General features: G+C 34.4%; 1 protein-coding gene across 2 annotated transcripts; it reads right to left on the bottom strand.

Annotated features, from left to right (window-relative positions):
* Window positions 1–8,916: 8,916 nt before the first annotated feature.
* Window positions 8,917–12,578, bottom strand: LOC127073612 (uncharacterized). Of its 2 annotated transcripts, XR_007785813.1 has the most exons (5): window positions 12,418–12,578; window positions 12,242–12,324; window positions 12,056–12,146; window positions 9,226–9,312; window positions 8,917–9,195 (listed from the first exon to the last, which is right to left on the bottom strand). XR_007785813.1 is itself a non-coding variant. In XM_051014786.1 (4 exons), the coding sequence occupies exons 1-4, from the start codon at window positions 12,462–12,464 to the stop codon at window positions 9,282–9,284; spliced, it is 252 nt and encodes an 83-aa protein (XP_050870743.1). In that variant the 5' UTR covers window positions 12,465–12,578; the 3' UTR covers window positions 8,917–9,281. The 2 variants fall into 2 exon arrangements, 1 of the variants encoding a protein (XP_050870743.1); XM_051014786.1 differs by having other exon boundaries at window positions 8,917–9,312.
* Window positions 12,579–12,873: the final 295 nt, after the last annotated feature.

Raw genomic sequence — 12,873 nt, 5'->3', positions numbered from 1 at the left:
CCAGCTGACGGGTTATGCCTCTATAGGACTTACTTATGTCTTTAATAACAGGTTGAAGCCTTTGGAGTTTCTTCCATATGATGTAAATATCATATCCCACTAAAGACCTGGCCCAGTTCTGCTTCACAACATTAGTGAAGCCCACTTTATTAACCAATACATTTTGGAATATGATGGGAGTTCTACTGGGGGCTCTAAGATTTTGATCTTGCAAGCAGAGAAAGGAATTATCAAAGACCCCATAATTCATAATATGAAGCATGGTACCCATATTTTGTTGTCGCCAATCTAGATTGCCCAAGACCCTATCAATCCTCGAATATCTCATCCCATTAATTTGGTTGTTGGTCCATGTGAAATGGTCTCCAACACTATCTTTCTCATGGAGGTCAGGTTGTTTCACCATGTCCATAAGATCTTTGTACTCATTCTCATTGATCAGGTTGTCGCCAGTTCTATCTTAATCCCTCGGAACATTATTGAAATCACCCATGAGGCACCAAGGGCCTGTGGTACCAGAGTGAATTTTTTTCTATATCCTTCCGCAACTTCTTTCTTTGGTAAAGGGTGTTGAGGGAATATATTGTTGTTAGCCAAGTTTTCCAACTCACCATTTGGGTGATGGATGCTACAGTGGATATACTGGGAGGAGCTATCATGGTTAGTCACCTTGAATTTATTACCATTCCATAAGACCCATATTCTACCATTATTGTGTTTAGAGTAATTATCAGTAACATTCTAATCCTTACCAAGTTTATTCCTAACCTTCATTGCATTATGAGGTTTAAGTCTAGTTGCTATAAGAATAATTAACTTAGGTTTCATTCTATTGAGGTGGAGCTAACCTCACGACACTTACCTGAAGTATTTATCCCCCTCACATTCCATGATATAGACATGTAAACACATCATGTGTGCCTCCAGAATCTCCAATCCCAAGGGCTTTAAAAACCAAATATAATTTTGAAATGAGATAAATAATGAGAAGGGCATCTTGGTCAATACCTAGAATAAAGGGGGATAGGTCCAATTTTAGGGGTGATGGGATAAAATCTCGAGAGATAGGAGAAGTTTTTAACGACCTAGAAGAAGGTTTTTTTGTTTCCAGAAAAAGTTTTAATGGTCCAGAAACACACAAAAAAAATAGGAGATTATTTTTCCCACCAGTGTTACTCCCGCAGCTATAGCAATTACCAGACTATTTGTTTCATGTCTAGCTACAAGAGCAAACACTTCAAAGTAATCTAATCCATATTTCTATAGAAATCCTCTAGCTACCAACCTTGCTTTGTGTTTGTGAATTGATCCATCTGGCTTCAGTTTCACCTAGTAAACCCATCTCACGATGATGGATTTCTTGTCCTTTGGTAGCGCATTCAACTCCCAAGTCTTATTTCTTTCTATAGCCTCAAGTTCTCCTTTCATGGCCTTCAACCACACTCTCTTCTTGAGAACTTATTCAGTATTTACTGGTTCAAAGTCTACCAACATGACACATTGAATGACTTCCCCTTCCAGAGTTTATCTTAGTATCTTGCAACATGTCAAACTCTGAATATATTCTTGGTATTTGTCTGATTCTTTGTGGTCTCTAAACTTGTTCAAAATATTCTCTAGATGTTGGAACAGTATCAGATATTGGACTACCTTCAGAGGTTAGACAACCTTTAGAGACATGATTACCATCAGAGTCTGGATCATCATCAATATCTATATCAGAATCAAATTCACCTTCAGAGTTAGACTCGCCTTTAGACTCAACTTCAGTATCAGAGTCACCTTCAGACTCTGACTCATATTCAGACTCACAATCTCCTTTAGAGGCAAATTCTTCTCTAGAGTCTGACATATCTTCAGAAGTTAACTCAGGTGTTAACACTGCACCATAGTTGGATTGAGACTTATCCCAATCTCATGCTTATGAATCCTTTACAATAACATATATGTTGAATTCAACTTTTTAGTAACAGGAAAATAGAGCTTATAAGCACATGTATTGTGGTACCCTACAAGCAACATAATAAATGACATTAAAACAAAGCTAATATAATAATATGTTAGTAAATCATGTTAGTGATCAAAAATGAAAGATTTTTTGGTCATTTTTTGGAGAAAACTCAACTATTCACCCACAAGCATTAAAATATGAACCTATACATCATCATGAGAAGGGCCCCAACTTGGAAAAAATCAACAAGTATGCCACTAACTCTCACAAATGAAAAGGGAGTAATATTTTCACACAATACCATGAGGAATAGGAGACTTACAATCTCATTTATGAAAATGTCTTACTTTCGGGACAAATTTAGCGCTATGTTAAGCAATCATAATTGGACTTATGTAGAAGTCACAACTATCTGAGGCCGATCAATAATAATGTTAGTGTTAATATATGCTGGAGAAATGATATGTAAATCATTCTCCTAAATCCATGTCACACAAAAAAAGAAGAAAAAAATGATTAAGCAACATGCTAGGAAGATGGTCCATTACTTCAATTCATACTTCATAGTGTTTAGGACAAACTTATGCATCAATCCAAAGTACCTTAAATGATTCATGATCAATTAGGAGGTAGATTTGAAATGATGAAACTTCATCAAGTATCAACCCATACATCATGAACAAGATGGACACAAACCATCCATTTGATCAAGGGGAAAGAAAGAGATGAGAAGAAGGGGATAAGAAAGATCACACCCAAATTGGATCAAATGTTTGATCAAGTCATCATCAAAGTCAATCATTTATTTTTGTGGATTAGGGTTTTCACCCCATCAATACCCAAGATCCATTGAGTTTGATGAGACATATGGTCCAAACCATCATGATCCAAAGCCAACAGAAGTCAACAAAGGTCAAACAAATATAAAATTAAATTAAATGAAATAAAATGCACTATAAGTATTTTTAAATGAATTTTAAAATGGAAATAAAGTGAAAAATCCATAAAATCCTTCAAAACATCAAATAAATGGCCAAGAAAATTATGGAAGGTTGAAAATAAAATAAGAAACATATAAAAAAAATTCATAATTTAAAAATGCAGAATAATATTTTTAAACCAATTAAAACAAATGAGAAAAGACAAATTCCACGAAAAAATAGAGAATCAGTGGAATAAAATATGGAAAAATAAAAATCAGATGAAGAAAAATAAAAGAAAATTTTAGAAATTATTTTGGGATTTTTTGGATGTAAAATGAATTTCCTATGAATTTTAAAAGAGAATGCAATTAAAAATGAAAATAGAAAGAAAAAAATTAATATCAGAAAAAACACTGAGCATTGGATCAAAGCCTCATCAATTGACGTGTCAGATCCAACACTCCTCAGGTTGGGGCGCACAATTGGATTTAGCTAAAATGAAACACGAGATTGCATTTAAATTGAACCAATCAGATTATTTCATTTATCCAGCGTTTATTGCCAAACTCAGATGACCTGAAACACTCCGGTCATCTTATCCAATGGTCCTCCACCGGAGTTTCATTGTTTGGTAAATTCAGGACATGAGACCACTACCAATGTGATCGCCTCCTCATCGTGAATTCAACCTCATGCTCCAAATTCATTTATCTAAACTGAGCACTGGGAATTTCAGAAAAGTTTCAAAAGAAAGCAAGTCACAAAAAATAAAATTAAATGATGAACACGATCAATCAACAGCAGATAAGTTAGGGGAAAGCATCAGAGAGTGAAGGACTACATTGTGGTAACTTGTTTGACTTCAAATGGTGCTCAGAACTACCTTGTCCAAATGGTGATCAGAAGTTGATGAAGTTCGATCTGGTTAGAGCACTTCAAAGGTCTCAGAGCTTGGGAATTGTTGCAAAAGTTTCAGAGGATGCCGAAGATGCTAATGGAATCAAGAAATTAGATTGAAATAAGCTGGAATTCAAAATACGATAGTTGAATTTTTCTGGAAAACTTCAGATTGCAGCAGGGGTTTCTTGGCTCTCCAAAGCTTGGAAATGAATGCAATAGTTTCCTCTATTTATAGGGAATGCGTTTGGATCCAAATACGTGTAGAATCAAGCTGAATTCATGTAAAACAAATTTGATCATGAAGTGAAAAAAATGACTTACAACTCATCAAAACTCAGACAAATGATACGTTTCAAGGGTCAATTAACTTTTAGAGACTTGGTTAACCATGTTTAGGTCCAAAACACATGCTAATTTGGCTTGGAATTAAGATTAGTTAAGTTCAAATTTCGGGCAATGGTGATTTCTTCAGTTCCAAGTCACCATATTCAACTCAATGGGTCATCTTGCTCACGAGGCTTTTTGGTCCCATTCTTTTTGCAATGTGTTGACATCATAATTCCAAGAAAGGTTGCATTTGGATGCTTGAGCACAAAGTTACGGCATTATGAAGTTGGCATGAAAAATTGATCATGTAACTTAGAAAAGTTTAAGTATCCAATGGCTGAAATTAACCTGTAATGTTTCAATAAATTTCATGGTCTTCCAAGCATATTTTGACTTTGATCCTTGAAGCAAACTTGTAGAGTGCATCATAAATGATAACGTGCAAAAAGAATCAGCCTCAAATGTTGAAACTTGAAGAAGTTACAATCCTTGAAAGTTGAGAAAAAATCACCTGAAAATAGGTCAAATTTCACTAAGTCCACAAATGACTTATCATGTCTCCAAACTTTTGATGATCCTCCAAGCATAATTGCCTCTTGTCATGTAAAGAGAAGTTGTAGAGGCTGTTGAGAAGAGTAATATGAAAAAAGAGTCATTCTAAAATATTGAGAATTTAAGGAGTTGTGATGTTTGGAACTTTGATTTAAAATGTTGACTTTTTCGTCAAACCACTTGGAACAAACTTGTGTACTTGGACTTTTCTTGCATTTCAAAGCACATGGATGATCATAGAAACTCAAAATAAGGTGTCCATGAATGTATCTTGATTAGGTTTCTCAAAGCTTGAGGTATCTTGGCGAAGATGGCATGGAAATTAACACATGAACCTTTGACTTTTCTTGAGAAGTAAGCAACAAAACTTTGATGTACTCTTGATTAAAATGAGATTGAAAGGTGCTTTAGAACCTTAGAGGTCATGCATTGAAATATATCCCCCTTGATAATCAATGGTTGACCCCATTTTATCTTGAGGAATCGACACAAATCCTAGTTGGGGAGCCCTGCTTGATACCCTTGATGGAAAGTCCTACCTTGCACAATAAACTTAAAGAAAACAAAACATGTTTTTTCTATTTTGATTAGTGGTTAGATAAGTAATGAAAATATAAACACAAAAGTAAAACACTAACAAAGAGGTGTTTTATGATCCTTGCAAAAGCAAAACCCAAAGATGAGAGAGAGGGGGACCAAGAGGTGACCTTGTTTGTGTGCAAGGATGCCAATGGTATGTGGGATCTTAGGATTAAAAATTAGGGTATGACATCCAACTTTATGTTTCTTCATTTCATTCTTCATCAACTTTCATCAGAAGTCAATGAACTTAAAGATAAGATCAAATGGGAATATGATCAAATAGTACATAGTATAAATTGAACATCCTCTCCACTACCTGATTTTATGGGCAAGGACAATACTATACATCACACATGTCACTGATTTTATGGGCGAAGGACAGTACACAATATCACTCATTTTCCATCCAACAGTGGACAATCGCTCTATGAGCTTTCCCCACTTTTCCCTCCAACGGTCTTCTTCTTATACTATATAAGTGAGACTTAGAGACTTGAAGAAAAGCGTTGGTGACATAATATTTTGACAAGTCTATTTTCTCTGTGAAATGTTATCATTTGTTTGTACATAATTTTTCTTTAATTGTTTGTTATTCATTTGTGTAAAATATGCTTGTATAGAAGCATCTTGTAACACACAAAATATTATTCAAACTGTCTGTTTGATTCCTTAAGGAGGTTATCCTTGAGAAGATAAAGAAGGTTGTTCTTTGTGAGTCCTTAAGGAGACTAGGGTATAATTGGATCCTTGAGAAGACAAAGAAGGTTATTCTTGTGATTATTGTAATCTATTGATTATAGTGGATTAAGTCCTTGTGTATAAGGCAAAATCACCTTGGCGGATGGAGGGGAGTAGCTTTGAGTTTCAAGTGAATCAAGAGAAAAATACTTGTGTTTTTATCTCTTTGTTATTAACTTGTTAGTGGTGTTCTTGTTTTGGAAAAAGCTTTTGCTTGTAAAACCCAATTCAAACCCCCATTTCTTGTGTTTTCACACTTTCAGTTTCCTTGTTCATACTGCATATAATCAGCTTCTAATCAAAACCATACAACTTCAAGAGATTGTCCTTCATAATAATTGAGAATACTTTCTCAATTAGTTGACATACACTCATCAGATTGCTCTTCATGCCAGGAGCATACCAAATATCCTTGATCAGAATAGTTTTTTCATTCTTCACTCCGACCTTGATATTTCCCATTCCTTCAGCATTCAAATACTTATCATTAGCACATTTGATCTTTGTCCTCTTTCTAGAGTTAAAATTAATCAGCCATTGTTTGTTTCTAGTTAGGTGATTTGAGCAGTCAATGTTCATATACCACCAGTCTAGCAAATATCCTCAATCAGATTAAGAAGCCATCAATAACACGGGTTCATCATCAGACTCTCCTCTGGCTATGTTTACTTCTCTGATTTCCTTTCCTTGTTTGACCAACAGTCAGCAGCAAAGTGACAAAACTTCTTACAACAATAACATTGAATCTTCTTCTTGTCAAACTTCTCATTTCCCTTCCGTTGTTTCTTCTCATCAAAGTTGGAGACTTCTAACTTCTGATAACCACCACCGTGCCTCTTCTTGGCCTCTGACCAATTCTTGTCCTCTAACCAAGTCTGCTTCTAATTCTTTTTACCAGAAGACACCTTCAGAGTCTGTTTTACCTCTCTTTTAGAGGTTCTCTCAGTCAAACACAACTCGTGTGCCTCTAAACTGCTCTGCAACTCTTCAATTCTCATGGTGCTAATATTTTTAGAATGTTCAATTGCCACAACAATGTAATCAAACTGAGGAGTAAATGATCTCAGTACCTTTTCAATGATTACTTGTTCAGAGATAGTCTCTCCACAAGATTTCATCTTATTTGTGATCAGAATCACTCTAGAGATGTAATCAGGTACATTCTCATTGTTCTTCATGTTGAGATTCTCATACTGCTTACGTAGAGACTAAAGCTTCATCTTCTTCATTGATGCATCACCTTTTAGCATTGTACCAGTGTGTCCCACGCAACCTTCTTCGTCGTTGAATCAACGATCTTCTCAAACACAATCACATATACACACACTGATGAATATAGAACAATGTCTTCTTATCCTTCTTCCTCGTTTCTCTATGTGTGTTTCTTTATGTTTCAGTTGCATTTGTTGCAACAGCTGTATAACCCTCATTGACGAGATTAAGAACATCCTGAGCGCCAAACAACACACGCATTTGAATCATCCATCGATTCCAATTATTTCCATCAAAGACTGGAAACTATGTGTTCAAGCTACCGTTTTCACCGTTCGTCTTCGATCTTGTGCAAGAATTCACTCAGATCTCACCAAACACATATGTTTTCCAATTCCTCAGAATCAAAAAATGTGATTCTATTATGATTTCGAACTTCAATTCACTGTGAAATTCAGAACCTAAATCAATCACACACGTCTCACGTTCACTCGTGTTTCTCTTGGTGTTTTCCGTGGATCTGAACTAGAGCTCTATATATCAATCGTTGGTGCACAAGAAGGAAGAAGATGAAGATGATGATGATGGAAGAGAGAAAAGTTGTAAGTAACTTTCTAACCGAATTTTGAAAAATTCAATTATGGATCAAATTCTCATTACAAACTAAAATCATACTTGATTTATATACTAATCATGATCTAAAGTAAATTCAAATGCAAACTAAATTAAAATAATCTAAATTATATTTAACAATATTATTCTCACCCATATCTTCCCTACGGAATACTTCTAAAATTGGAGCTTAAAATTAAAATGTCAAACGTGGTGCTATCACTAGCTCCCTCATTAGACAACCACACGCTTTGAATTTTATAAGGAGCTTAAAATTAAAATGCTTTATTTATTCTTATGTAACTGTCGGTTAAATAATTCAAGGAGAAATTGGGTATGTGGATCTCTGCGAAAGTATACTTCCAAATTCATTCTAAAAGTATATTTTCAAACCTTTTTTTTTACAAAATATAGGTATGACTCAGTTAAATATGAATTTGATGTATTTGAATATGTCCACAAATATATTTCCAAATTCAGAATGATATTTTTAAATTTTCAAATGATATTTCTCTACCACTAAGGATGGAAGAAGTACTCACCAAAAATTAAGGTCCTATAGCAAGATCATTATCAGAAACATCAATTATTTAATGAATCAAAATCATTTTTGTTACTTATAATAGTGACGAGAGAGTGTACCATTTTTGCAAGTCTTTCTTTTAAGAACATCAATTATTTAATGAATCAAAATCATTTTTGTTACTTATAATAGTGACGAGAGAGTGTACCATTTTTGCAAGTCTTTCTTTTAAGAAACACAAGTTTACAACAGTCATTCGTAATGGGCAGGAACTGCTAAAGGCTAAAGGTAGTTTCACATAAATGAAATCTAGATAGCAACCAAGTTTGTTTACAGATAGCATAACTACTCATCTCTTTTGTCATGTAAAATGAAAACATGAAACACCAAATCCTGCATCACTGCCATCTTTTTCATCTTAGTGGTTTATTTAAACCATAAATCAGTTCTAACTGCGAAAAATCTGTTTCTGTTCATGACTAAAATACGGATAAGTTGAATATTGATGCTCTGAATCCACATTTTTTTGTATCAAAGTTCTGAATCCTATAAGACCGTGTAACACAAAAGTCTGTGTCAAACTGATAAGACTCGCCTGAGCAAGTAGCATTTATATAAGGTGGCAAAAATAGGATTACTTAGCTCACATTTTAACACTTGGAGGAGATCAATAACAGACTCCAAATTCCAGAATTATTCAACTAGAAGCTAACTCCGCAATACAAGATGCAATTCTCAAATTCAAATAGTACATGGCACAAATAATCTCTAAAAGGAATTGGAGAAAAAATATCCATACATGACAGTATTTGATCTATATAAGGTGTTTACCAGGATATTGAGGAGTAAACAGAAGTCAAATAATTTATTGAGGAGTAAACAGAAGTCAAATAATTTATTGAGGACTTGAGGTTGTGATGTAAACATTACTGATCTATCGCCCGATACATGCTCTGCATAATCATTTACTCTCAGCATCATACAAATCCGTTCTGAGTATTGCCATTAAGGAGAAACATGACAAGAAAATATAGATTGACAGAAAAAGTAGTCGATGGACTCTTGAATTTGCCCAATTACAAGGTCAAAATTCTGAGTTAGAAACTTACAAGTTATGTTACCATCCAATGAATGAAATTTAACTCTAGTTATACAAGAAAATATAGCATATAAATTTGACAAGACTAGACAACATGTGAGTGGGAAATGGAATGCTTTCCACACATATATTTGGCCATTTATTAGTTATTGTATTCTACAGTTTGATACCTTTCAAAATCCAAATATTAATGAAGAATGAACATCTTTTTAGTATCACTCTGGCTTGCATATGCCCTATTTACTGTCATAACTCATTTAGGGTTAGATGTGGCTATGGCCATCAATGAGGGTGTGCAAAGCAGGCTACTGCACAGGATCTCATATTTTTCAGGGTTAAGCTATAGCTAAATGGAGCTCATAAATATTTGTTAGGTTAAATCGTAATTAAATAGAATCTTTATTTATTTTTCCTTTGGTAAACTGTGACTAACCTACACATTGTCTCCAAAATCATGAGACGGCTCTGGTAGTAGCAATGAAAATTTCAACATTCATAAACTGATCTTGGACTCCAACTACTTCTGTCTACATACATAATATCATGACTTTGACTTCTGGTAAAGGGCAATGTATGAGTAATGCATAAAAATGAAAATGCCAAACAAACCTTATTCGTCCATCATTGGAGTTGAAGTATTCCCTTTTTACAATACTATTGGACTAGTTAGCAGTCGGCAGTCCTAAATACCAATCCTCAACACCCTAACTGATCTTAACCCTTCGGCTACCTCCTCTAAAGTCAAATTATAGCATTATAACCGTAATGAATGAAGATTAACTGAAATTGGAAACAACAGTATTGAAAATCAATAAATAACAGTCATTGTTAGTAACATCTAGTAAACAAAAACAATAACAACAACAACAACCAAGTCTTATCCCAATAAGTGGGGTTAGTGATATCTAGTTGACACATAAAAATTATTTTGCGAAGAAATTCAGGGAAAGATACATAAGCTGTGATTCTAAGCCCCTTCTTAACAATCAAATTTTGACTAAAGTTAACGCTTCATTGAATATAGTGAATCCAGTTTAACAACAGAAAAATTACTCACCACACCAAAATTTTAGGACCTGATCAGTTTGCAATTATTTCTTGATTTCATTTCCTATATTCATTTTCAATTACAAAAGTACTATTTTGCTTTCCATTTTCTCTCTGTTATCCATTTTCAAAGTTTAGTATGACAAATATTCTGATTGTTTGCATTGGTTGCTACAGAAAACTTGGAAACAAGAAACAAAGTGACAAGATAAACATGGAATAAAAGTAGAAAACATTTTCTCAGAACAAATGGACCTTTAGGTGTCTCAAAAACATTATGGGAAAGGCGCTTCTATTTTTGGTGCTTAGCATTGACAATAACCAGATAAGATGAGGTCAGAGCCCTATCATGTTATTTCCCCTTTCTCTGTCTACTCACAAAAACCAACAAAGCAAAAGCTAACAAGTATTACATATCCAACCTCCAATAGACTCAGAGAAGCAATTCAAACTCTAGTAAGTAAAACACAAAACATCCATTCAAAATCCCAAAATGAAAAAGATCAGGATAAGACCTAATTAGATTGACTTACTTGAGCGGCATAAACACTACTTGTGTTAAGAAATGTGGTTGGATCTAACTCAACCCTACAAAACCGATTGGTAAAGTGAGGATTGTCCCTACTTATAAACACATGTTCAAACCATATATCGTCCGATGTGGGACTCTTAACACACACCCTCACGCTCAGGACTAGACAACTGGAGCGTGAAAATAAATGGTGGTTGGCCCGATAGCGGAAACCATAGTAGGTGGCCCACAGGATCTTAAATCAGGTTCTTGATACCATTTTAAGAAATGTGGTTGGACCTAACTCAACCCTATAAAACCGGCTGGTAGAGTGAGGACTGCCCCCACTTGTATACACATGTGCAAATCATATATTATCTGATGTGGGACTCTTAACAACTTGTAAGACTGTTTAGAGAAGTTATGAAAACAATTTATGATATTAGTTTTAATTTTAAGCTTATGAACATTAGCACTAAGATAGCTTATGAAAATTGTTTATAAGATCTAAAAAACAGTTCGACTTTATAGCTTAAACATAAACACTTATATGATAAGCCCTTATGCTATAAACACTTCATTGAGTCATCCAATTTACTGCATTCAGGGTTTTAAACACCGGTCGGGTCGCGTAAAGACTTTCGTGTTTTCGGTTGGTACAGGGGTAGCGACACTGATTCGGTCGTCACAGTATGAATTAGCCATAATTTGTTCTTTAACCTAACAACGGTGATAACAGTATCGGTATTGGCATTTGCAATACCATTTTGTCGCGACCATTTTCACGGTCGCAGACCGTTTTTAAAACCCTACAATCAAACAAGGGAAAAATATATCATCTAAACTAAAATATTATGCCCCCAAACTATTCTCAAACCTTGAAACCTATTTTGAAATAGAACAGAAAACCCTAAATATCAGTTTCTTAACTCTAATTGAGAATCTCAAGCATGCAATGACCAAAATTAAGTTACAATAGTATATCATAACATCTTTAGAAAAACTAAACTACCAACAAAAGCACATGCAAAATTCATATCATAACCATTGAATTTACAGAAGAAGAAAAAAAGGATACATCAAATAGCCTCCATGGGCCAAAGCCCCAACCAACACAGCTGTAAACAAACGATCTCTTAGAACAGGTTTACTCCGCAGCGACAAACGAACTGAAATTATATATAAAAAAAACAACAGAAATTAATTCATGAATGAATAAACAATAAATATTTGAATGAAAGGGGACAAAAATGAAGAAACTAACTTAGAGGTAGAACAGGTGCATATATGAGAGGCAAAAGGAACTTAATTGGGGCTCCATTGTTCTTCTTTCTAGCAACAGGTTCTCTATAGCAGTTAAGAAATGGAAAACGTGAAAAAGTTAATCATGGAGATGAATACGAAAAGTGAATAATTAGTGAATGGAAGGGTAGACAGAACTGGTTGAATGGATCGAACGGCGACGACGACGACTGCGGCGGCGCCATGGGTTTGGGATCGGTCGAGATCGAGAGTTGTTGATACGAGATGATGATTTTTCACGATACAATGAATAACAGCGATCGCTTTTTTCTTGTTTTTTGGGTATGCAGAGTAGCCATTTTTTTAATAATATATATTATTAATTATTAAATATTTTAGTTTTTTTAGTTTTTTATAATAAATAATTAAAGGTCTATAATTATCCAATGACAACTATTAAGCTTTATGACATTAACTTAGGGATCGATTATTTTCTCTTCGGTTGTATTCTCTTCGGTTCTATTCTCCTTACTTCAGAATTTATTGATCTTCTCTCTGTATGCTCAAATCGCTTAAGTCCATTTTCAATCATCTTCTTCACTATAGAGGTTATCCCAACACTCTCTCTAATATTTTAATTTTTAATTATATCAT

This window comes from Lathyrus oleraceus, chromosome 4 (genome assembly GCF_024323335.1).
Source record: "Lathyrus oleraceus cultivar Zhongwan6 chromosome 4, CAAS_Psat_ZW6_1.0, whole genome shotgun sequence".
Taxonomy (NCBI): Eukaryota; Viridiplantae; Streptophyta; class Magnoliopsida; order Fabales; family Fabaceae; genus Lathyrus; species Lathyrus oleraceus.
Note: the sequence above shows the minus strand (reverse complement) of the source record. Positions and strands in the feature narration are given on the sequence as shown.